The sequence below is a fragment of the Nyctibius grandis genome, chromosome 10 (assembly GCF_013368605.1).
Source record: "Nyctibius grandis isolate bNycGra1 chromosome 10, bNycGra1.pri, whole genome shotgun sequence".
NCBI classification, from domain to species: Eukaryota; Metazoa; Chordata; class Aves; order Nyctibiiformes; family Nyctibiidae; genus Nyctibius; species Nyctibius grandis.
Genome location: NC_090667.1, coordinates 12,676,268 through 12,699,001, shown reverse-complemented (window position 1 = coordinate 12,699,001; position 22,734 = coordinate 12,676,268). Strand labels below are relative to the sequence as shown.

Below are 22,734 nucleotides of genomic sequence, written 5' to 3'. Positions count from 1 at the left end.
GGGTGTGTGCATCAGTGTGTGTGGGTGTGCATGAGTGTGCAAGGAGATGGGGGTGCAAGTGCACAGATGTCCGTGGCTCCATGTGTGTGTGCATGAGTGTGTGTGTGTGCATCAGCATATGTGTGTGGGTGTGCACAAGTGTGCAAGGAGACAGGCTCCGTGTGTGCATGTGCGTGTGCAAAAGCATGGGGGTTGTGTGTGTGCGAGCGTGCGAGGGGATGGTGCGAGTGCACAAGTGGCCCCAGCTGTGCGTGTGTGTACTCGTGTGTGTCACATGTGCATGTGTGTGCGCATCAGTGTGCGCGTGTGAAGGAATCACAGTTGTATGAGTGTGGGTGTGCACGAGTGTGCAAGGACGGGGGGTGCAAGCGCACAGGTGTCCGTGGCTCCGTGTGTGCGTGTGAAGTCATGGGGAGGCCACGCGTGTGCATGGGTGTGTGTGCAAGGGCACGGGGGTTGTGTGTGGGGTTGCACGAGCGTGCAAGGAGCTGTGTGTGTGCACGAGTGTGCAAGGACACGGGGGGGGTGAGTGCACGAGTGTCTGTGGCTCCGTGTGTGCGTGTGTAAAGTCACGGGGAGGCCACGCGTGTGCAAGGAGCGTGTGTGCGTGTGCGGGCGTGCGAGGAGCTGCGGGGGGGTGGGGGAGGGGCTGGGCTGGGGGTGCCCCCCCGGGGCGAGGGGACCCCGTGTCACACGCGTGGGACACACACACACGCGCACGTGACACACGCACGTGACACACGGGTGGCTGCCAGCACACACGTACCCCCCCCACACCCCTCCCCCTCCCCGTTCCCAGGGCGGAGCCGGCCCCTCCCCCCCTCCCCTCCCCCACCCACCCGGGGCCCTCCCGCCGCCCCAGCGCCCATCCCCGTGGCTCCGCATCCCCCCCCACACACACACACCCCACAACCGACCCCCCCCATCCCGGGGACCGCCCGTGCCCCTCCCCCACACCGCGTCCGTCTGTCCGGCCGTGCCCCCCCGCCCCTCCCCCCCCCCCATCTCCCCTCCCCCCCCCAGATTTTTTCCCATCCCTCCACCACCGGGAGTTTCCCATCCTCCATCCGGAGCATCTTCATCTTCATCCTCCTCCCCCCACCTCATCTGTGACCCCCCCATATCTGTGACCCCCCCCAACCTTCCTGACCCCCCCCCCAACCTCCACGACCCCCCCCCGGCCTCGCTGCCCCCCCCCATCTTCGTGCCCCTCCCCCTATTTCTGCCCCCCCCCCCCCCCACGGACAAGCCCAAGCCAAGGTAAGACAATCCCCCCCCCCCCCAAAAAAATATGGGTGGGGGTCCCCCCTTTTATGGGTGGGGGGGGTGGGAAGAGCTGGGAGGAGTCGGGGGGGGGGCAGGTTTTGGGTGGGGGGGGCATTATTGGGGTGCAACAAAGGGGGGGGGTGTCAACCCCACCCTGCCCTGGCCACAAAGGGGGGGGTCAGTGCCCCTCCCCCCCCAACCTGCCCCACCCCAACCCCCCCCCCCATCCTGCGACCCCTGTGTCCCCCAATTGCCCCCCCCCCACCCCCAAGACCCTGACAGACCACCCCCCCCCCGCACCCATCCTGGGACCCCCAAACTCCCCCCCCCACCCTTGGGTCCCCCCCCCAATCCCTGGACCCACCCTCACCCTTGGGTCCCCCCCCCCCCCAATCCTGGGGTCCCCCCCCAATCCCTGGACCCCCCCCATCTTGGGACCCCCCCCCACCCTTGGGTCCCCCCCCCAATCCTGGGGTCCCCCCCCCATCTTGGGACCCCCCCCATCTTGGGACCCCCCCCCACCCTTGGGACTCCCCCCAGTCCTGGGGTCCCCCCCCCATCTTGGGACCCCCCCACACCCTTGGGTCCCCCCCCCCAATCCCTGGACCCCCCCCTCACCCTGGGCTCCCCCCCCTCCTGGGACCCCCCCCATCTTGGGACCCCCCCCCTCACCCTGGGGTCCCCCCCCCATCCTTGGACACCCCCTCCCCAATCCTGGGTGGGGGGAAATATGGGGTGCTGGGGAGGGGGGGGTCCCTTTACCAAGGGTGGGGGGCACCCAGCACCTCACCCTCCCACCCCAGCTGGGGTCCCATGGGTGCCCCCCCCCTTGCTGTGAGCGGGGGGGGGGGAGTGGCAATATGGGGTGGGGGGGGGCCTGGGGGGGCCCCGCCTGCATCCTACGAGCTCAGTAGTAACCAAGCAACTGCCTTAGCGCCTCTAATTAGCGCTGATTAGTGGCCGGGTTAATTACCCCAAGGCCTGGCTGGGCTGGAAGGGGGTGGGGGGGCAAGCTGGGGGTGCCCCCCCCCCCCAAATACCCCTCCCCAGGCCAGGATCGGGCCCACCCAGCACTAGCCGGGAAATCCGTCAACCCCGTAAATGATTATTAATTTAATTTTTTAATTAAAATTAAAATAAAATTGAAAAAAAAAATTGGAAAAAAAATTGAAAATAATTAAAAAAAAATAAATTTAAAAAAATATGAAAAGTTTCAAAATAAATTTAAGACAAAGATAAAATTAATATAAAAAGATTTATCTGGGCTGAGAGTGAATATGGTGCCAGGGGGGGCTGTACCGGGTGTTTGCACACTCGTGTGCCCCAAATATGTGTGTAAACGGGGTGTAGATTGCACTTTCAGTGTGTAAGCGGGGTGTAGGTTGCATTTTATGTGTGTAAATGGGGTGTAGGTTGCACCATGCATGTGTAAGTGGGGTGTAGGTTGCACTGTGAGTGTGTAAATGGGGTGTAGGTTGCACCATGCATGTGTAAACGAGGTGTAGGTTGCACCATGTGTGTGCAAGCGGGGTGTTGGTTGCACTATGAGTGTGCAAATGGGGTGTAGTTTGCCCTGTGCATGTGTAAATGAGGTGCAGGTTGCACCATGCATGTGTAAGCAGGGTGTAGGTTGCATTTTATGTGTGTAAATGGGGTGTAGGTTGCACCATGCCCGTGTAAGTGGGGTGTAGGTTGCACTGTGAGTGTGTAAACAGGGTTTAGGTTGCACGGTGTGTGTGTAAACGGGGTGTAGGTTGCACTGTGCGTGTGTAAGCAGGGTGTAGGTTGCACTGTGTGTGTGTAAACGGGGTGTAAGTTGCACCATACATGTGTAAATGGGGTGGAGGTTGCACCATGTGTGTGTAAGCAGGGTGTAGGTTGCACCATGAGTGTGTAAATGGGGTGTAGGTTGTACCGTGAGTGTGTAAACATGGTGTAGGTTGCACCATGCATGTGTAAGCGGGGTGTAGGTTGCACTGTGCATGTGTAAATGGGGCGAAGGTTGCACCAAGCATGTGTAAATGGGGTGTAGGTTACACCATGCATGTGTGAGGTGTAAGTTGCACCGTGTGTGTGTAAGCAGGGTGTCAGTTGCACTGTACATGTGTAAGTGGGGTGTAGGTTGCACTGTGTGTGTGTAAACAGGGTGTAGTTTGCTCTGTACGTGTGTAAACGGGGTGTAGTTTGCTCTGTACATGTGTAAATGGGGTGTAGGTTGCACGGTGCATGTGTAAACGTGGTGTAGGTTGCACCGTGCGTGTGTAAACGTGGTGTAGGTTTCACTGTGCGTGTGTAAGCGGGGTGTAGGCTGCACCGTGCGTAAGCAGGGTGTAAGTTGCACTCTGTGAGTGTGTAAGTGGGGTGTAGGTTACACCGTGAATGTGTAAGCAGGGTGTAGGTTGCACCGTGAGTGTGTAAGCGGGGAGTAGGTTGCGCAGCACACATGTGGACAGTTGTAGCTCGCTCGCTGAGTGTGCAAAACAGCGTAAGTTGTGCTGTGTGTGTAAGCAGGGTGCAATTTGCACTCCGTGCACGTGCAAACAGGGTGTAGCTTCCACAGTGCGTATGTGAACGGCTGTAGCTTGCGCGCTGTGTGTGTAAATGGGTGTAACTAGCACCGTGAGTGTGCAGTGGGGTGTAGGTTGCGCTGCAAGTGTGTAAGCAGGGTGTAGGTTGTGCTGTGAGTAACTGGCATGTAGGTTGCACTGTGAGTGTGTAAGGTGGGTGTAGGTTGCACTGTCAGTGTGCAAGCAGGGGGTAGGTTGCACCGTGAGTGAGTAAGCTGTGTGTAGGTTGCACTGTGAGTGTGCAAGCAGGGTGTAGGTTGTGCTGTGAGTAACTGGGGTGTACGTTGCATTGTGAGTGTGTAAGGTGGGTGTAGGTTGTGCTGTAAGTGTGTAAATTTGGTGTAGGTTTCTCTGTGAGTGTGCAAGCAGGGGGTAGGTTGTGCTGTGTGTAAGGTGGGTGTAGGTTGCACTGTGAGTGTTCAAGCAGGGTGTAGGTTGTGCTGTGAGTAACTGGGGTGTAGGTTGCGTTGTGAGTGTGTAAGTTTGGTGTAGGTTTCTCTGAGTGTGCAAGCAGGGGGTAGGTAGTGCTGTGAGTAACAGGTGTAGGTTGAGCTGTGAGTGTCTAAGGTGGGTGTAGGTTGCGCTGTGTGTAGGGTGGGTGTAGGTTGCACTGTGAGTGAGTAAGCGGGGTGTAGGTTGTGCTGTGAGTGTGTAAGATGGGTGTAGGTTGTGCTGTGTGTGGAAGCAGGGTATAGATTGCACCATGAGTGAGTAAGAGGAGTGTAGGTTGCACTGTGAGTGTGCAAGCAGGGTGTAGGTTGTGCTGTAACTGGGGTATAGGTTGTGCTGTGAGTAACGGGTGTATTGTGCTGTGTGTGCAAGCGGGGTATAGATTGCACCATAAGTGAGTAAGTGGGGTGTAGGTTGCACTGTGAGTGTGTAAGATGGGTGTAGGTTGTGCTGTGAGTGTGCAAGCAGCGTGTATGTTGTGCTGTGAGTAACTGGGGCGTAGGTTGTGTTGTGAGTGTGCAAGCAGGGTGTAGGTTGTGCTGTGAGTAACTGGGGTGTAGGTTGCGCTGTATGTAGGGTGGGTGTAGGTTGCACTATGAGTGAGTAAGTGGGGTGTAGGTTGTGCTGTGAGTGTGTAAGTTTGGTGTAGGTTTCTCTGTGAGTGTGCAAGCAGGGGGTAGGTTGTGCTGTGAGTAACTGAGGTGTAGGTTGTGCTGTGAGTGTGTAAGTTTGGTGTAGGTTTCTCTGTGAGTGTGCAAGCAGGAGTAGGTTGTGCTGTGAGTAACTGGGGTGTAGGTTGTGCTGTGAGTGTGTAAGTTTGGTGTAGGTTTCTCTGTGAGTGTGCAAGCAGGGGGTAGGTAGTGCTGTGAGTAACAGGTGTAGGTTGAGCTGTGAGTGTGTAAGGTGGGTGTAGGTTGCACTGTGAGTGTGTAAGCAGGGTGTAGGTTGTGCTGTGTGTAGGGTGGGTGTAGGTTGCACCATGAGTAAGCGTGGTGTAGGTTGCTCTGGCACCTATAGGAGAGGACTCGCAGGTACGTACAGGTGACACCGCGTGTGCTCTATAGGGGACGCCGGGTGGGGGCGTGTTCTATAGGGGCTGCAGGGCACGTGGGGCTTAATCTATAGGGGATATAATCTATAGGGGGGGATCTATAGGGTGTACCCTATAGGGGATGTACTCTACGTAGGGGGTGTAGGGCATGTGGGATGTAGTCTATAGGGGGTGTACTCCATAGGGTGTGTACTCTATAGGGCATGGAGAGCATGTGGGGCACAATCTATAGGGGATATACCCTGTATGGGGTGCATGGCAGGTGGGGTGTGCTCTATAGGGGATGCAGCACCTGTGGGGTATATTCTATAGGGGATGAAGGGCATGTGGGGTGTGCTCTATAGGGTATGCAACATATGTGGGGCATAATCTATAGGGGATATACTCTATAGGGGGTGCATGGCATGTGGGGTGTGCTCTATAGGGGATGAAGGGCATGTGGGGTGTAATCTATAGGGGATGTACTCTGTATGGGATGCATGGTATGTGGTGTATTCTCTATAGGGGATGCAGGGCACATGGGGTGTCCTCTATAGGGGTTGCAATGTATGTGGCATGTAGTTTATAGGGGATGTGCTCTGTAGGGGATGCAGCATATGTGGGGTGTACTCTATAGCAGATGTAGTCTATAGTGGTCGCAGTGTATGTGGGGTGCACTCTATGGGGGATGTAATCTATGGGGGATGTACTCTATAGTGGATGCAGGGTGTGTGGGGTACACTCTATAGGGGATGCAATCTATGGGGGTTGTAGTCTATGGGGGATGTGCTCTATAGTGGACGCAGGGCATGTGGGGTGCACTCTATAGGGGATGTATTCTATAGGGGACGCACTCTATGGGGGATGCACTCTATAGGGGATGCAGGGTGTGTGGGCTGTACTCTATGGGGGATGTAGTCTATAGGGGATGCAGGGCATGTGGGGTGCACTCTATAGGGGATGCAGGGCATGTGGGGAGTCCTCTATAGAGGATGTATTCTATAGGGGATGCAGGGTGTGTGGGACGCATTCTATAGGGGATGTACTCTGTAGGGGATGCAGGGTACTGGGGTACACTCTATGGGGGATGTAGTCTATAGGGGATGTAGTCTATAGGGGATGCAGGGCATGTGGGGTGCACTCTATGGGGGATGTAGTCTATAGGGGATGCAGGGCATGTGGGGTGCGCTCTATGGGGGATGTACTCTGTAGGGGATGCAGGGCATGTGGGGTGCACTCTAGAGGATGTAGTCTATAGGGGATGCAGGGTATGTGGGGTAAACTCTGTAGGGGATGTGCTCTATAGGGGATGTGTTCTATAGGGGATGCAGGGCATGTGGGGCACACTCTATAGGGGATATACTCTATAGGGGATATGCTCTATAGGGGATGTAGTCTATAGGGGATGCAGGGAATGTGGGGCACACTCTATAGGGGACACACTCTATAGGGGACGCAGCCTATACGGGACGACCCCCACGGGGGTCGGGGCTGCCCGTTGCAGGCAGGAGTTGGGGGTCCGGGCACCTGGGCCCCCCCGGTGCCGTGTGTGTCCCCCCCCGTGCCGTGTGTCCCCCCCCGGTGCCGTGTGTCCCCCCCGGTGCCATGTGTCCCCCCCCCGGTGCCGCGTGTCCCCCCCCATACGTGTGTCCCCGTCCCTACAGATGCTGCTGCTGCTGCTGCTGGCGCTGAGCGCGGAGCCCGCCCGGGCGGGCGTCCACGTCAACCTCACCGAAGGTACGTGACACACGCGTGTGCGCGAGGACACGCGTGTCACCCCCCACACACACCGGCGTCACCCCACCCCACCGCCCCCCCCCCAGGCTGCCAGATCATCCACCCGCCGCGGGACGGGGGCATCCGGTACCGGGGGCTGACGCCCGAGGAGGTGCAGAGCGTGCGCTTCCTGCCCTTCGACTACGAGATCGAGTACGTGTGCCGGCCCGACCGCGAGATCGTGGGGCCCAAGGTGCGCAAGTGCCAGCGCGACGGCACCTGGACCGCCATGGGCCAGCCCAGCCGCTGCCGTGAGTGTCACCGCCACCATCCTCACCATTGTCACCATCCCCATCGTCACTGTCACCATCACCATCCCCATCATGGTCACCATCACCATCCCCATCACCATCCCCCATCCCCACCATCATTGTCACCATCACCGTCCCCACCATCATCACCATCACCATCCCCACCATCGTCACTGCCTCCATCACCGTCACCCATCCCCACCATCGTCACCGTCCCCATCCCCATCATCGTCACCATCACCGTCACCCATCACCATCGCTGTCACCATCCCCATCACCATCGTGATCCCCATCACCGTCACCCATCCCCACCATTGTCACTGTCCCCATCATCGTCACCATCACCATCCCCATCACCGTCACCCATCCCCACCATCGTCCCCATCATCGTCCCCATCACCCATCCCCACCATCGTCACCATCCCCACCATCGTCACCATCACCGTCACCATCACCCATTCCCACCATCGTCACTGTCCCCATTGCTGTTACCATCCCCATCACCCATCATTGTCACCATCACCATCACCTGTCACCATCACCATCATGATCCCCATCACCATCCCCATCACCCATCCACACCATTGTCACCGTCCCCATCATCGTCACCATCACCATCACCCATCCCCACCATCGTCACCATCCCCATCACCCATCCCCACCATCGTCACCGTCCCCATCACTGTTACCATCACCATCATGATTACTGTTAGCATCACCAATTACTGTTACTGTCACCATCACTGTCACCATCACTCATCACCATCACCGTTACCATCACGATCACCATTAGCATCACCAATCCCCATCACCGTTACCATGATCCTCACCATGACCATCACCTTCACCGTTGCCATCACCAGGACCATCACCATCAGCATCCCCATCCCCATCACTATCACCATCATCATCACCATGACCATCACTATCACCATCAGTGTTACCATCACCATGACCATCAGCATCCCCATCACCATGACCATCACCATCAGCATCCCCATCACTATCACCATCACCATCATCATCACCATGACCATCACTATCACCATCAGTGTTACCATCACCATATCATCACCATCAGCATCCCCATCACCATTACCATCATCATCACCATCATCATCACCATCACCATTGTGACCACCATCACCTTTACCATCACCATCCCCTCACCAGAGGTCCCAACCAGCACCCGCCATGTTACCCTGGGAAGGGGGTGGGGTTGACCCCCCCCACACCTTTTGCACCCCCAACCAGTGAGGACCTGCCCCAAAATGCACCTGAGCCTGGAGAACGGGCAGGCGGTGGCGCGGGCGATGGAGCGGGTGCCGGTGGAGGGCACGTGGACCGAGTACAGCTGCAACCCGGGCTTCCGCCTCCTGGGCAGCGCCCGCAGTAACTGCACCAAGCTGGGCCGGTGGAGCACCCCCAAACCCGTCTGCGAGCGTGAGTGGGGGTCCCCAAGGGGTGGGAGGTCCCAGGGGTGGGGGTTCAGGTCCCTGTGGGGGGTATTTTGGATTAATTGGTCCATGTTCAGGTCTCCATGGGGTGTCACTGGGGTTGGGGAGTCCCACGGTGGCGGTTCAGGTCCTAATGGGGTGTCACTGGGGTTGAGGGTCCATGGGGTGGGGCTTCAGGTCTCCACTGGGTGTCTGTGGGGTTGGGGGTCCCTGTTCAGGTCCTCATGGGGTGTCTGTAGGGTTGGGGGGTCCCTGTGGTGGGGGTTCAGGTCTCCATGGGGTGTCTCTGGGGTTGAGGGTCCCTGGGTGGGGGTTCAGGTCCCTGTGGGGTTCTTTTGGATTAATGGGTCCATGTTCAGGTCTCCATTGGGTGTCACTGGGGTTGGGGGGTTCCAGGGCGGGGGTTCATGTCTCCATGGGGTGTCACTGGGGTTGGGGGTCCCTGGGGTGGGGCTTCAGGTGTCCATGGGGTGTCACTGGGGTTGGGGGGGTCCCTGTGGTGGGGCTTCAGGTCTCCATGGGATGTCTCTGGGGTTGAGGGTCCCTGTGGTGGGGGTTCGGGTCTCCATGGGGTGTCTCTGGGGTTGGGGGTCCCTGTTCAGGTCCTCATGGGGTGTCACTGGGGTTGGGGGGTCCCTGGGGTGGGCATTCAGGTCTCCATGGGGTGTCTCTGGGGTTGGGGGTCCCTGGGGTGGGAGTTCAGGTCCCTGTGGGGGGGTCTTTTGGATTAATGGGTCCATGTTCAGGTCTCCATGGGGTGTCTCTGGGGTTGGGGGGTCCCTGGGGTGGGGGTTCAGGTCCTCATGGGGTGTCTGTAGGGTTGGGGGGTCCCTGGGGTGGGGGTTCAGGCCCCCATGGGGGTCCCTGGGGTTGGGGGTCCCTGGGGTGGGGATTCAGGCCCCCATGGGGGTCCCTGGGGTTGGGGGTCCCTGGGTGCCAGTCCCAGCCCCCATTGGGGTGGGGGGGTGTCTCTGTGTGACTCAGTTTCCCCCCGCAGTGCGTCGCCCTCTCTCAGGTGAGTACGGCCCCGTGTGTCCCCCCCCCCAATGCCCCCCACCCCACACCGGGCACCCCCGGACCCCCCGGTCCAGCCCCTCATGGCTTCATGGCACTGAAGCCCCCCTCCTCCAGCCTCCATCCTCCCTCTTCCTCCTCCTCCTCCCAGCCTTCCTCCCTCCTCCATCCATCCCCCTCCTCCTCCTCCTCCTCTCAGCCTTCCTCCCTCTCATCCCCCCTCCCTCCTCTTCCTTCTAGCCTTCCTCCCTCCTTCATCCATCCATACCCCTCCCTTCTCCTCCTCCTCCTCCTCTTCCTCCTCCTCCTCCCCCGCGACCCTTCCTCCCTGCATCCCCCCTCCCTCCCCCACCTTTCCTCCCTCCCCCTTCTCTCCCTCCCAGCCTTCCTCCCTCCCTCCCTCCCTCCCTCCTCCTCCTCCTCCTCCCAGCCTTCCTCCCTCCACCCCCCCTTACTCCAGCCCCCCCCCCCATCCTTCCCTCCCACCGCGGGTGTTCCCCCCCTCCCCTCTCCCTGCCACCCCCCCCTTTCCCTCCAGCCCTCCCCGGTGCTCAGCTCCAGCCCTCGCTCTCAATCCCTTCCCCCCCACCCCCCGATTTTCCGCTCCCCACCCCTCTCTCCTCCATCCCCATCCCTCCATCCCCATCCCCATCCCTCCCGTCTCCATCCCTCCGCATTCTCCGCCCCAAATCCCTCCGGCTTCTCCGGCTTCTCCATCTTTCCGCTCCCCAGCCCTTTATTTTCCCATCCCCAGCCCTCGATTTCCCACCCCTTTATTTTCCGTCCCTCTTATTTTCCATCCCACCATCTCCCCTCTCCCCATCCCTCTTATTTCCCTCTCCCCATCCCATTATTTCCCATCCCTATTTTCCATCCTCAACCCGTTATTTCCCCTCCTCATCCCTCTTATTTCCCTCTCCCCATCCCGTTATTTTCCATCCCTCTGTTTTCCATCCTCACCCCGTTATTTTCCATCCTCATCTCTCTTATTTTCCAACCCCATCCCATTATTCCCCCCCGATCCCGTTATTTCCCCCCGATCCCGTTATTTCCCATCCTCATCCCGTTATTTCCCCCCGATCCCATTATTTCCCACTCCCATCCCATTATTTCCCCCCCGATCCCATTATTTCCCCCCCAATCCCGTTATTTCCCCCCCTGATCCCGTTATTCCCCCGTCTCCATCCCGTTATTTCCCCCCCAATCCCATTATTTCCCACCCTGATCCCGTTATTCCCCCGTCTCCATCCCGTTATTTCCCCCCCAATCCCATTATTTCCCACCCCCATCCCATTATTCTCCCCCTGATCCCGTTATTTCCTCCCTGATCCCGTTATTTCCCCCCTGATCCCATTATTCCCACCCCCATCCCATTATTTCCCATCCCATTATTTCCCCCCCGATCCCATTATTCCCCATCCCATTATTCCCCCGTCCCCATCCCTCCGTCTCCGCTCTCCATCCCTCTCCATCCCCGTCCCCTCCCGCCCTCCCTCACCATTTCTCCTCCCCGTTTCCCCTCCCCACCTCATTACCATTCCAACCTCACCGTCACCGTCACCCGCCGCCACCGCCGGAGCCGGTGACATCAACCCCCCCCCCCCGTCCCCTTCCACCGCCGAATCCCTCTTACGCCATGGCCAACCCAACCTGCGCTCTCCGCACGTCTTGACCCCCCGGGAATGGCGGGTCCCTCAGTGTCACCCAAGCCACCCCGTTGGCTCTTGGTGGTGCTCAGCGTCTCGCTGGTGTCGCGCCCGTCGGTGGGTACAGGCAAGAAGGCGGTGCACGTCGGGGCGCTCTTCCCCATGAGCGGGGGGTGGCCGGGGGGCCAGGCCTGCCTGCCCGCCGTCCGCATGGCCCTGGAGGACATCAACAGCCGGAGGGACATCTTGCCCGACTATGAGTTGCGACTCATCCATCACGATAGTAAAGTGAGAGAGGGGATGGAAAGGGGGGGTTGGATGGGGTGGGGGGGACATTGAGGGGGGGTGGGAATGGGACACGGGGATGGCGATGGGTTGTGGGGATGGGGTAGAGGGACACCAAGAGGTGATGGGGATGGTGATGGGTGGTGGGATGGGGCAGGGGGACACTGATGGGTGGTGGGGACGAGGTAGGGGGACACCAAGAGGTGATGGAGATAAGGAAGGGGATGGGATGGGGTAGGGAGATGGGGATGGGTGGTGGGGATGGGGTAGGGGGACACCAAGAGGTGATGGAGATAGGGCAAGGGGATGGGATGGGGTAGGGCATGGTGATGGGTGGTGGGATGGGGCAGGGGGATGGTGATGGGTGGTGGTGATGGGGCAGGGGAACGGTGATGGGTGGTGGTGATGGGGCAGGGGAACTGTGATGGGTGGTGGGGATGGGGTAGGGGGACACCAAGAGGTGGCCGGAATGGTGATGGGTGGTGGAATGGGGTAGGGGGACACCAAAGGATGGTGGGATGGGGTAGGGGGACACCAAGAGGTGGTGGAGATAGGGCAAGGGGATGGGATGGAGTAGGGAGATGGTGATGGGTGGTGGGGATGGGGTAGGGGGACACCAAGGGGTGGTGGGAATGGGGTAGGGGGACACCAAGGGGTGGTGGGAATGGTGATGGGTGGTGGGATGGGGCAGGGGGGACGGTGATGGGTGGTGGGATGGGGCAGGGGGACACCAAGGGGTGGTGGCGAGGGGGTAGGGGGACACCAAGGGGTGGTGGCGATGGGGCAGGGGATGGGGGCCACAGCGGAGGGGTGGCAGGAGGACAGGGGACAGCAAGGGGTGGCAGGGATGGGGTGGGGGGTCTAGGGCAGGGCTCTAGGGCAGGGGCAGAGGGGTTAAAGCAAGGGGGGGGGGACACAAATATATAGGGCGGGGGGGGGGGCCCAGGCAGAGGCCCCGAGGCATTGTGGGTATATAGGGCACTGGTGGGGGGCAGGGGAGATGCTGGGGCGGGGGGGGGGGGCTGGTGACGCAGAGCCTGGGGGGGTGCTGGGGGCTGTGGGGCAGAGCTGTGGGGCACAGAGGGCATGGCGGGGGGGCAGAGGCTGGGGTGCAGCGTGTGTCTGGGGGGGGATGTTGGGGGGCAGAGGGAGATGGGGGGGGTTGAGGGGTGAGTTGGGTTTGCCAGGAGGGGCTGGGGGGTGCTGGGGGGAGGCTATGGGGTGCGGGGGGGGAGAGGTGTACTTATGGGGTGCTGGGGGGGGCACTGGGGTTGGATGTGGGGTGTGGGGGGGGGGGGCCCTGCATAAGGGTGGAGGTTCTGGGGCCAGGGGAGGGGGTGTGGGGAGGATGAGGATGGTGGAGGCAGCTCAAGGTGAAGGCAGGGGCAGGCAGGAGGGAGGGGGCAGGCAGGGAGGGGGACTCTGGCCTTGGTTATGGGGGGGGTGGGAGACCCCCCCCATCCATTCTGCACCCCCACCCTGCACCCTCCCACCCCCTCCCTGCGCCCGTCTGTCCGTCCTGCGCCTCCCCCCGTCCATCCTCTTCCTCCTTTCGCCCTCTGCCCCCCCCAACCATCCCCCCCCTCATCTCTGCACCCCCCCCGCCTCACCCCCCTCCCCCAAACCCCCCCCCCACCCCAACTGCCTCCCCCGTCCCCCACCAAGCGCCGCTCCCGTACCCCCGTCCGTCCATCCCTACCCCGGTGTCCGTCTGTCCTGTCTGTCCCATTCCCCCCCCCAAAACCCCTCCTCCATCCCCCCCCCCAGTCCCCCCCTCTCATACTGCCCGGTTGCCACGGCAACGGATGCTGCTGGGGCTGCCGCTGGGTTGCCATGGCGACCGTGCCGGGCTCCTTTTCCGGACCATCGTGCCCTGAATTATTCATAGACCCCCAAGAAAGAGCAGGGCACGATGGGGGGGGGGTGACGGGGGGTGGGGGTGGCGGGGTGGGGGTGGGGCAGGCACCCAACCACCCCCCCCACATCCCGGGTCCTCTGAGCTGATGGGTCAAATCATGGGTGCCCTGGGTCCCCCTTGAAAAAGGGTCTTTGGGATGGAGTTGGGGGCAACCAGTGGGTTATACTGGGAGGAGATGGGCTGAGGGGGGGCAGTTCCCACCAGCCACCCCCCACCTTGTCCCCAGCTCTCTCAACCTTGTCCCCCTCCCACCCCACAGTGTGACCCCGGCCAGGCCACCAAGTATCTCTACGAGCTTCTCTACAACGACCCCATCAAGATCATCCTCATGCCCGGTTGTAGCAGCGTCTCCACGCTGGTGGCCGAGGCCGCTCGGATGTGGAACCTCATCGTGGTGAGGAACCACCTCCTCATCCCCAGGGATGTCCCCAGGGTTGTCCTCAGGGATGTCCCCAGGGACACGAGGGTCCTTGGGGAGGGGACAGGAGCTGAGGGGCCCCCCCCCTTCACCCCTGCCTCCTGCCCCGACCACACTGGGGACACATTGGGTTGGGTGGAGACCGAGGTGGGGATGGAGGTGGCACGGCTGTGCTTGGAGAGCTGCTGCCTGTTGGGGTGTACCGGGATGGGGTGTTGGGGTTGGGTTGTGTCTTGGTGTCCAAGGGGTGGTTGCGAGGGGTGTTGTCGTGGAGTGGGACGTGCCTGGAGGCAGCGGGGTGTGCGGCGAAATGGTGGCGGTGGTGGGGAACGCATGGCATTGCTGCGTGCGTGGCTGTAGCTACGGTTGTTGCTGGGGGTGCGGCTGTATCCTGCCATGGGTATGGGCAAACGATGGCTGTCACTGCATGGGCCACTGTTGCTACGTGTCCGGCTGTTGCTTTCAGGTTGTTGGCACGTGTGTGGTTGTTGGTAAACGTGTGGTTGTTGGCACGTGTGTGGATGTTGCTACGTGTGTGGTTGTTGCTTTCAGGTTGTTGGCACGCGTGTGGCTGTTGGCACATGTATGGTTGTTGCTACGTGTGGGGCTGTTGCTTTCAGGTTGTTGGTACGTGCGTGGTTGTTGGTAAATGTGTGGTTGTTGCTTTCAGGTTGTTGCTACCTGTGCAGTTGTTGCTCCACGTGTGATTGTTTCTGCATGTGCAGTTGTTGCTACATACGTGGCTGTCGCCTTCAGGTTGTTGCTATGTGTGTGGTTGTAGCTCTGTGTGGGGCTGTTGCTTTCAGGTTGTTGCTACACATCTGGTTGTTGCTACCTGTGCGGTTGTTGCTGTGTGCCGCTGTTGCTTTCAGGTTGTTGCTCCATGGGTGGCTGTTGCTACATGGATGACTGTTGCTTTCAGGTTGTTGCTACACATGTGGTTATTTCTATGTGTGTTTGTTGGTTATTGCTACGTGTGTGGTTGTTGCTGCCTGTGCGGTTGTAGTTTTCAAGTTGTTGCTACCTGTGCTGTTGTTGCTTCGTGTGTTGCTGTTGCTTTCAGGTTGTTGCTACACGTGTGGTTGTTGCTCCACGTGTGGCTGTTGATTTCAGGTTGTTGCTACTTGTGCAGCTGTTGATTGTTTTCATGTTGTTGCTACGTGTGTAGTTGTTGCTCCATCTGTGGCTGTTGTTTTCAGGTTGTTGCTACGTGTGTGGTTGTTGCCTTCAGGTTGTCGTTACACCTGCAGTTGTTGCTCTTAGGTTGTTGCTACCTCTGTGGCTGTTGCTACCTCTGTGTCTAGACGGTTGTCACCAGGCATACGGGTGTTTTGACACGCGCTGGTGTTGCGGCACATCCGGCTGTACCTACATGTGGTGCTGTTGCCAGTGGTCCGTGGTTGTACCCACACCCGCTCAGCGCCCCTCCAGCCCCCCACACTCCGCTCGGGCGGTTGACAGGGCTACAGGCGGCCGTAGCGGTGTTGGAAGGGTGCGACTGTTGGGCGCTGACACCCCAACCTTACAGCTCTCCTACGGCTCCAGCTCCCCCGCCCTCTCCAACCGCCAGCGCTTCCCCACCTTCTTCCGCACCCACCCCTCGGCCACCCTGCACAACCCCACCCGCGTCCAGCTCTTCAAGAAGTGGGGCTGGACCAAGATCGCCACCATCCAGCAGACCACGGAGGTCTTCACCTCGGTACGCATGCCCGCAACCTCCCACCCCCACCCTTCCCCGCTTGCTGCTGCCTCCCCCCGCAAAATCCTGCCCCACAACCTCTCTCCACCCCATCCTGGACCTGGTGACATCCGGTCCCATGGTGTCACCTCAACCCCCTCCCATGGTGCGTAACGCCAACCCCCTGCAAGAAACCCACCTCCCAACGTCTGCTTGGTGCCCCCCAACCCCGCCATCCCCCCCAGACTCACTCTGCACTCTCTTCGCCCTTCCCCCCCCGTCCCTGCCTGCCCCCCCCCTTGCCTGCTCCCCACCCCTCCTGCCCACCCGCCACCAGACCCTCGATGACCTGGACCAGCGGGTGAAGGAAGCCGGTTTGGAGATCACCTTCCGCCAGAGCTTCTTCTCCGACCCCGCCGCGCCCGTGCGCAACCTCAAGGTGAGTCCGCCTTGCCCGTGCCCAGGTCCTCGTCCCCACCAAGTCCTCCCCCGTGGCACCCACAACCATCGAGGTGCAGGTGGAGCCATGTCCTGCACCCCAAAGGGAGCAGAGACACCCCAAGATGCCCAAGCACCCAGGTCAACAATGCATCTCCTCTGGACAGGAGTTGGGGGGCAACATCCATGACCTGGCCGTGCAACGCCAAGGTTCTGGTCCTCCTCAGCACCCCTATGCAAAGTTATGCAAATGAGGATGGGTGGGTTTGACCCTCTAGGAGCGAAGGGGAGCAGAAATCCCACCCCAGGGTGACTTGTCTCCCTGCAGCGCCAGGACGCCCGTATCATCGTGGGGCTCTTCTACGAGACGGAGGCGCGAAAGGTCTTCTGTGAGGTGAGGGGTGGAAAGGGGGATGTGGTGTGGGGGGCCTGCAGGAGGATGGGGCCATGGGTGGTGTGTAGTGGAGAAGGGTGGGTGGACATGGGGCAGGAAGATGGATGGTGGGATGGAGCAAAGGTTGAGTGGATGGATGGATGGATGGATGGGCAGGTGGGATGGTGGGAAGGGAAATGGTTGCGTGGAGGTGTGGGGTGAAGAGTGGATGGACAGAGGTCCAGCTGGATGGACAGAATGGGCAGGTGAGATGGTGGGAAGGTTGAGCAGAGGCATGAGGTGAAGAGTGGATGGACAGAGGTCTGGCTGGGTGGGCAAGATGGGGAGAAGAGTGTTAGATGAGTGAAGAGTGACTGGATGGGATGGGGTGAAGAGTGATGGACAGAGGGATGGTGGGAAGGTTGGCGTGAAGGGTAAGGCCACTGCCGCTTGGCCCACACAGGTCTACAAGGAGAAGCTGTACGGCAAGAAGTACGTCTGGTTCCTCATTGGCTGGTACGCCGACAACTGGTTCCGCATCAAGGATCCGGCCATCAACTGCACCGAGGCGGAGATGGCCGAGGCCGTGGAAGGACACGTCACCACCGAGATCGTCATGCTCAACCCTGAGAACACCCGCAGCATCTCCAACATGGTATGGGGAGGATGGGGGGACACATGGCACCTCCAGTGGGTCCACTCCATCCCACCCACCACATCACCATCATCTTGTTCCCCATCCCAGACCTCCCAGGAGTTCATCGAGAAGCTGCAGAAGCGGCTGGGCAAGAACCCTGAGGAGACAGGTGGCTTCCAGGAGGCTCCACTGGCCTACGATGCCATCTGGGCGCTAGCCCTGGCCCTCAACAAGACCTCAGCGGAGCTGGTCAAGAAGGGGTTGCGCTTGGAGGACTTCAACTACAACAACAAGAACATCACCGATGAGATCTACCGGGCCCTCAACTCCTCCGCCTTCGAGGGCGTCTCGGTGCGTTGCCCACAATGGCGACCCTGCCAGTCCCCGGCCCCAGCGCGTCCCCTTCTCCCCAACAAGGTCTCCCATGTCCCCAACTCCTCCACCTTCAAGGTGGTGGTGGAGGTGCCGTGAAGGCATCAGTCAAGGGTGCCCTCATGAGCCACCCCAAAACTCCCAGAGAAACTGTTGCCCCAACACCCCTCTGGGGACGTGGTTCTGCCACCTGACAGGTCCCTGACACCCATCTCCATCCCACCCCACAGGGACATGTTGTCTTCGACGCCAGCGGCTCCCGCATGGCCTGGACGCTCATTGAGCAGCTGCAAGGTGAGCGTCCAAACACTGCATGGATGTGGTCATGGACAACAGGTTCTGGGTGGTCCTGCTTGAGCAGGGGGTTGGACCAGATGACCCCCAGAGGTCCCTTCCAACCCCCAACCAGTCTGTGATCCCATGGAGCTGTGCACAAACGCTGGAGGGGTGTCACTCCTCCTTCCCCCCCACCTGACCCATCTCTGCTGCCCTTGCAGGAGGGGTCTACAAGAAGATCGGCTACTACGACAGCACCAAGGACAACCTGTCCTGGTACAACAACGACAAGTGGATTGGTGAGCAGCGCTGCACGTGGGGTGCGAGCAGGAGGGTCCCTGCCATGGGGAAGGGTTGGGAAGACCCCCTCCCCATGCCCCCTAACTGTGCCATGGGCTCTGCAGGAGGTGCCCCTCCAGCCGACTACACCAAGGTCATCACCACCTTCCGATTCCTGTCCCAGAAGCTCTTCATCTCCGTCTCGGTGCTGGCCTCGTTGGGCATCCTCCTGGCCATCATCTGCCTGGCCTTCAACATCTACAACGGGCATGTCCGGTCAGTGACCCTCCACGTTTTCCTGGTGTTTGGGGAAATATCACACGCTTCCTTTTCCATAGCTGCTAAAATAAAGCTCCGTGGCATGTGGTTGGCCATGCTCGGGGGAAAAAAGGGATTACATGACCCTGTGTCCTCCTACAGAAGATGACAGTGACAAAACGTTGTCAGGAGATGTCCCAGTTGCTCCTCTCACTGCGTAGGAGCTTCGGGTGGTATCAAGGGTCTGGTGGTAGCACGTGGTTTCCTGTTATCTCACTTCGTGTCCCCGTTTCTTGCGTGCTGTTGGGTGAGATGAACGTCGTGCACCACCGGTGGGCAGGTGACATGCCATCTCCTCAACACCCCCCCCACCAGGTACATCCAGAACTCCCAGCCGTACCTGAACAACATGACGGCTGTGGGCTGCACGCTGGCGCTCGCTGCCGTCTTCCCTCTGGGACTCGACGGGTACCACATCGGACCGGGGCTTTTCCCTTTCGTCTGTCAGGTATGGGGCTGGTGGGGTGTTGGGGGGGTACAGGCAGAGTGGGGACAACCAGAGGGTGGGACAGCCGGAGGAGGAACAGTTGAAGATACAGCCAAGGGTGGGGACAACCAGAGGAGGGACAGTTGGAGATACAACCAGGGGGTGGGGACAGTTGGAGGGGGAACAGTTGGGAGTAGAGCTGGAGATTTCCAAAGGAGCTGGAGGGGGTACACTCCGTGGGGGTGCAGCAGAGGGGGGTACACCTGGACGGGGAGGTACAACCGGCTCTTCCCAAGCCACGTCCCCTCCCCAGGCCCGGCTGTGGCTCCTCGGGCTAGGGTTCAGCCTGGCGTACGGCAGCATGTTCACCAAGATCTGGTGGGTCCACACCGTCTTCACCAAGAAGGAGGAGAAGAAGGAGAAGAGGAAGGTGAGGGGTGACTCAAGGGGGTGTGTGTGTGGGGGGGGGGGGTGGCATAGGGTGTCGGTGACACTGTGTTGTCCCCACACCCAGACCCTGGAGCCTTGGAAGCTGTATGCCACCGTAGGGCTGCTTGTGGGGCTGGATGTGGTCACGCTGATCATCTGGCAAATCGTGGACCCCCTGCACCGCACCATTGAGGTGGGGCATTGCTGGGGGGTGCTCGAATTGTTAGGGGGATGCTTGTGGTGGTGGGGTGCTGCTGGGGGGGTGTTCTCGATGTTGGGGGGTGCTCAAGGTGTTGAGGTGCATCTGGGGTGATGTTCATGGTGTTGGGGTGCTGCTGAGAAGGTGCTTGTGAAGTTGGGGGATGCTCGAAGTGTTGGGGTGCTGCTGGGGGGATGCTCTTGACATCAGGGCACTGCTGGGGGGGACCCCACAGCAAAGGCTCCCCCCCCTCCCCTCACACCCCATCTCCCACCCCCATTACCCCCAGGAGTTCACCAAGGAGGAGCCCAAGACGGACACGGACGTCTCCATCCTGCCCCAGCTGGAGCATTGCAGCTCCACCAAGATGAACACGTGGCTTGGTGGGCATGGTGGGGCTCGGGGGGGTGGTGGGAGACCTGAGGGTGGGGGCAGGACTGGGGGGGTACAGGCAAGGTTGGGGGTACAAGCAGGGCTGGGGGCACGGGAGCATTGTAGAGAGCCAAGGGGAGACCCAGGCACCCATGGGGGCCAGGTGAGGGGTCCCTGTTTGACCACCCATGGTTCCCCCCACCCTGGGCCAGGTGGGAGGGTCCTTGTTTGACCACCCATGGTTCTCCCCCAGGGATATTTTATGGCTTCAAGGGGCTCCTGCTGCTGTTGGGCATCTTCCTGGCGTACGAGACCAAGAGTGTGTCCACGGAGAAGATCAACGACCACCGAGCGGTGGGCATGGCCATCTACAACGTGGCGGTAAGTTGGGCTGGCTGTGTCCTGCCCCCATCTTCACCCCACTTCCCATATGGTGACCCCAAAAACATCTCCTTCCTCCCCACAGGTCCTCTGCCTCATCACAGCGCCCGTCACCATGATCCTCAGCAGCCAACAGGACGCTGCCTTTGCCTTCGCCTCGTTGGCTGTCGTCTTCTCCTCCTACATCACCTTGGTTGTCCTCTTCGTCCCCAAGGTGACGGTGGGGTCTGGGTGTTCCTTCTGGGGTGGGGAGGAACAGTCGTCCACCATCCTCCCTTGTAGAGTCAAGGTGTTGCCTCTGCAGACGTGGAGGTTTCTTCTCCAGTAGGGTCATGGAGTTGGTGATGACAGTTGACATGGGACATAGGGGACAACCGGGTGTGGGTGTTGCCTTGGTGAGGGGGGGGACAGCTTTGACAACCAGGGACCGTTGCAGATGCGGCGCCTCATCACCCGGGGCGAGTGGCAGTCGGAGCAGCAAGACACCATGAAGACGGGCTCGTCCACCAACAACAACGAGGAGGAGAAATCCCGACTGTTGGAGAAGGAGAACCGGGAGCTGGAGAAAATCATCGCCGAGGTGGGTGGGGAACCCCAGAACAGGGTTTGGGGGTGGGAACCCCACAGAGGTGGGGTGTAGCTTCAAGGTTGTAGCTTCAAGATTGTAGCTTCAAGGTTGTAGCTTCAAGGTGTTGCACCTGGGCCAAGAGGGGTAGATCATCTCCAAGGCGCCAACACTTCAACAAGGATGATGTGGGAGGGGTCTCAACACCAATAAGGGTCAGTGAGGTGTTATCTAACAACACCCCCCCACCCCACCCCCAAATTTGTCACCCGGCAGAAGGAGGAACGTGTATCGGAGCTCCGCCAGCAGCTCCAGGACCGCCAGCAGCTCCGGTCCCGCCGACGGTCGTCCAACCCTTCCCGCGAGGCTGACAACCACTTCTCGGCGGGGCTGAGCGCCGCCCCGGCCCCCCCGGCCCCCTTCTACCAGCCCAACCTCCCCCTGGTCCGCTGCCTGGTCTCCGAACAAGCCGACAAACTCGGCCGGGGAAACTGTGATGGTAGCCGCGTCCATCTCCTCTATAAGTGACCCCACGAGGGGCGGGGCTAATAGCAGAGGGGTGGGGCTGTTCACTGAGGGGTGGAGCCAAGTGGGGTGGGGTCAGTGGGTGGGGCTAGGCAGGGAGGGCGGAGCCTCTGCCTTATTATTATTTTTAACACGTCTTTTCATCTTAACCTGGGGGACCACAGTTGGGGGGTGTCACCCGCCCTGTGACTGTTGTCAGGCGGAAAACTACGGGGGTGAGGGGGGAGAAGGGTGGTTCTTAATTAAGGGGGGAGGCAAAATGAGCGAGGGCTGAGTTAACGACATGGAAAGCCCCCCCCAAACTCACCTACAGCCGTCCCAATTCCCCTACAGTCACCCTATTTCTCCTAGTCATCCCACCTCCCCTACAGCCATCCTATCTCTCCTACAGTCATCCCACCTCCCCTCCAGCCATCCTGTCTCCCCCTCCGCTCCAGCCGTAGCACAGTCGGACAGTCCTGCTGACTTGTCCTCCTCCAACCTGTCCCTGCTACACCCACAAAATATCCCCTCCGTCACCCCACGCTGTTGCGCACAACCGGAGCCTGGCTCCCGGTGTAGCAACCAACCGCCCTGTTAATCCCCTGTAACAGTGTTGTTGTAGCCCGGTGTTGATACAGGTGATGCAGGATCAGGCCTGGGGATGGAGGCGATTGTGTCGCAAGCAGCGATTCCTGTAGGTTAATGTCAGGCTGTAGTGTACAACTGAGTCTAGTTAAGTCTAGTCAGACTGTAGTGCACAACTTGTACGTACAATCAAATCATATTGCACATCGGGATCGGTTACTGTAACGCACGGTCCGGCTGTAGCCGACGGCTGGTTTGGGATCAGTTGTTGGTACAACCGAGTCCTTTTTAATGCTGTATCGTCCGACTGTAGCTCACAACCGGGTGAGGTGTGAGCGCAGGCGGAGAGTCTGTGGCTGGGGCTGTACGTTGGAGCGCAGCGTTAGGTCGGGTCCTGTACGCGCAGACTGTTGTATCGGGGTCTGGTTTCTCATATGTACAGTCGCACTTTAGTGGACAACCGGACCCTGCTTCTTCTCACCGTGGCTGTTGTGGTGTTTAATCATGAAAGAGGAACTACACCGTACCCCAACCGCCAGGGCTGGGCCCCTCCCCAGACCAGGGGTACCCCGGTACAGCCGGAGAGCTGTAGCCCAGCTCACAGTCGGCCTGTGGTGGTTGGGCTTAGTTTTGGGGTGTGGGGTGACAGTGAGCTCAGGGAAAGGGGCTGTTCTGGGATCCAGGGTGGGCCTGGGTCTGCCTGTTCCCAGCTCCCAGCTGTTCTTGGGGCCACCTGTTCCCAGACCCACCCATGCCTGGATCCCAGCTGTCCAGCGCCGGGTACAACCACCCCGGCTGCTTCAGGGTGACGCTGTTCACA

At 60.0% G+C, this 22,734-nt stretch overlaps 2 protein-coding genes across 2 annotated transcripts in view; both read left to right on the top strand.

The window, feature by feature from the left end:
- LOC137668024 (zinc finger protein 721-like) overlaps positions 1-22,734 on the top strand; it is a 164,933-nt gene that overhangs the window by 31,486 nt on the left and 110,713 nt on the right. The gene's annotated exons all lie outside the window — the stretch shown is intronic.
- GABBR1 (gamma-aminobutyric acid type B receptor subunit 1) lies at positions 11,593-21,350 on the top strand. Its single transcript, XM_068409302.1, has 18 exons — positions 11,593-11,745; positions 13,920-14,054; positions 15,607-15,777; positions 16,094-16,195; positions 16,523-16,588; positions 17,031-17,222; positions 17,313-17,555; positions 17,807-17,870; positions 18,074-18,151; positions 18,257-18,407; positions 18,765-18,897; positions 19,190-19,311; positions 19,387-19,498; positions 19,794-19,887; positions 20,130-20,257; positions 20,343-20,471; positions 20,694-20,837; positions 21,099-21,350. The coding sequence occupies exons 1-18, from the start codon at positions 11,620-11,622 to the stop codon at positions 21,348-21,350; spliced, it is 2,442 nt and encodes an 813-aa protein (XP_068265403.1). The 5' UTR covers positions 11,593-11,619.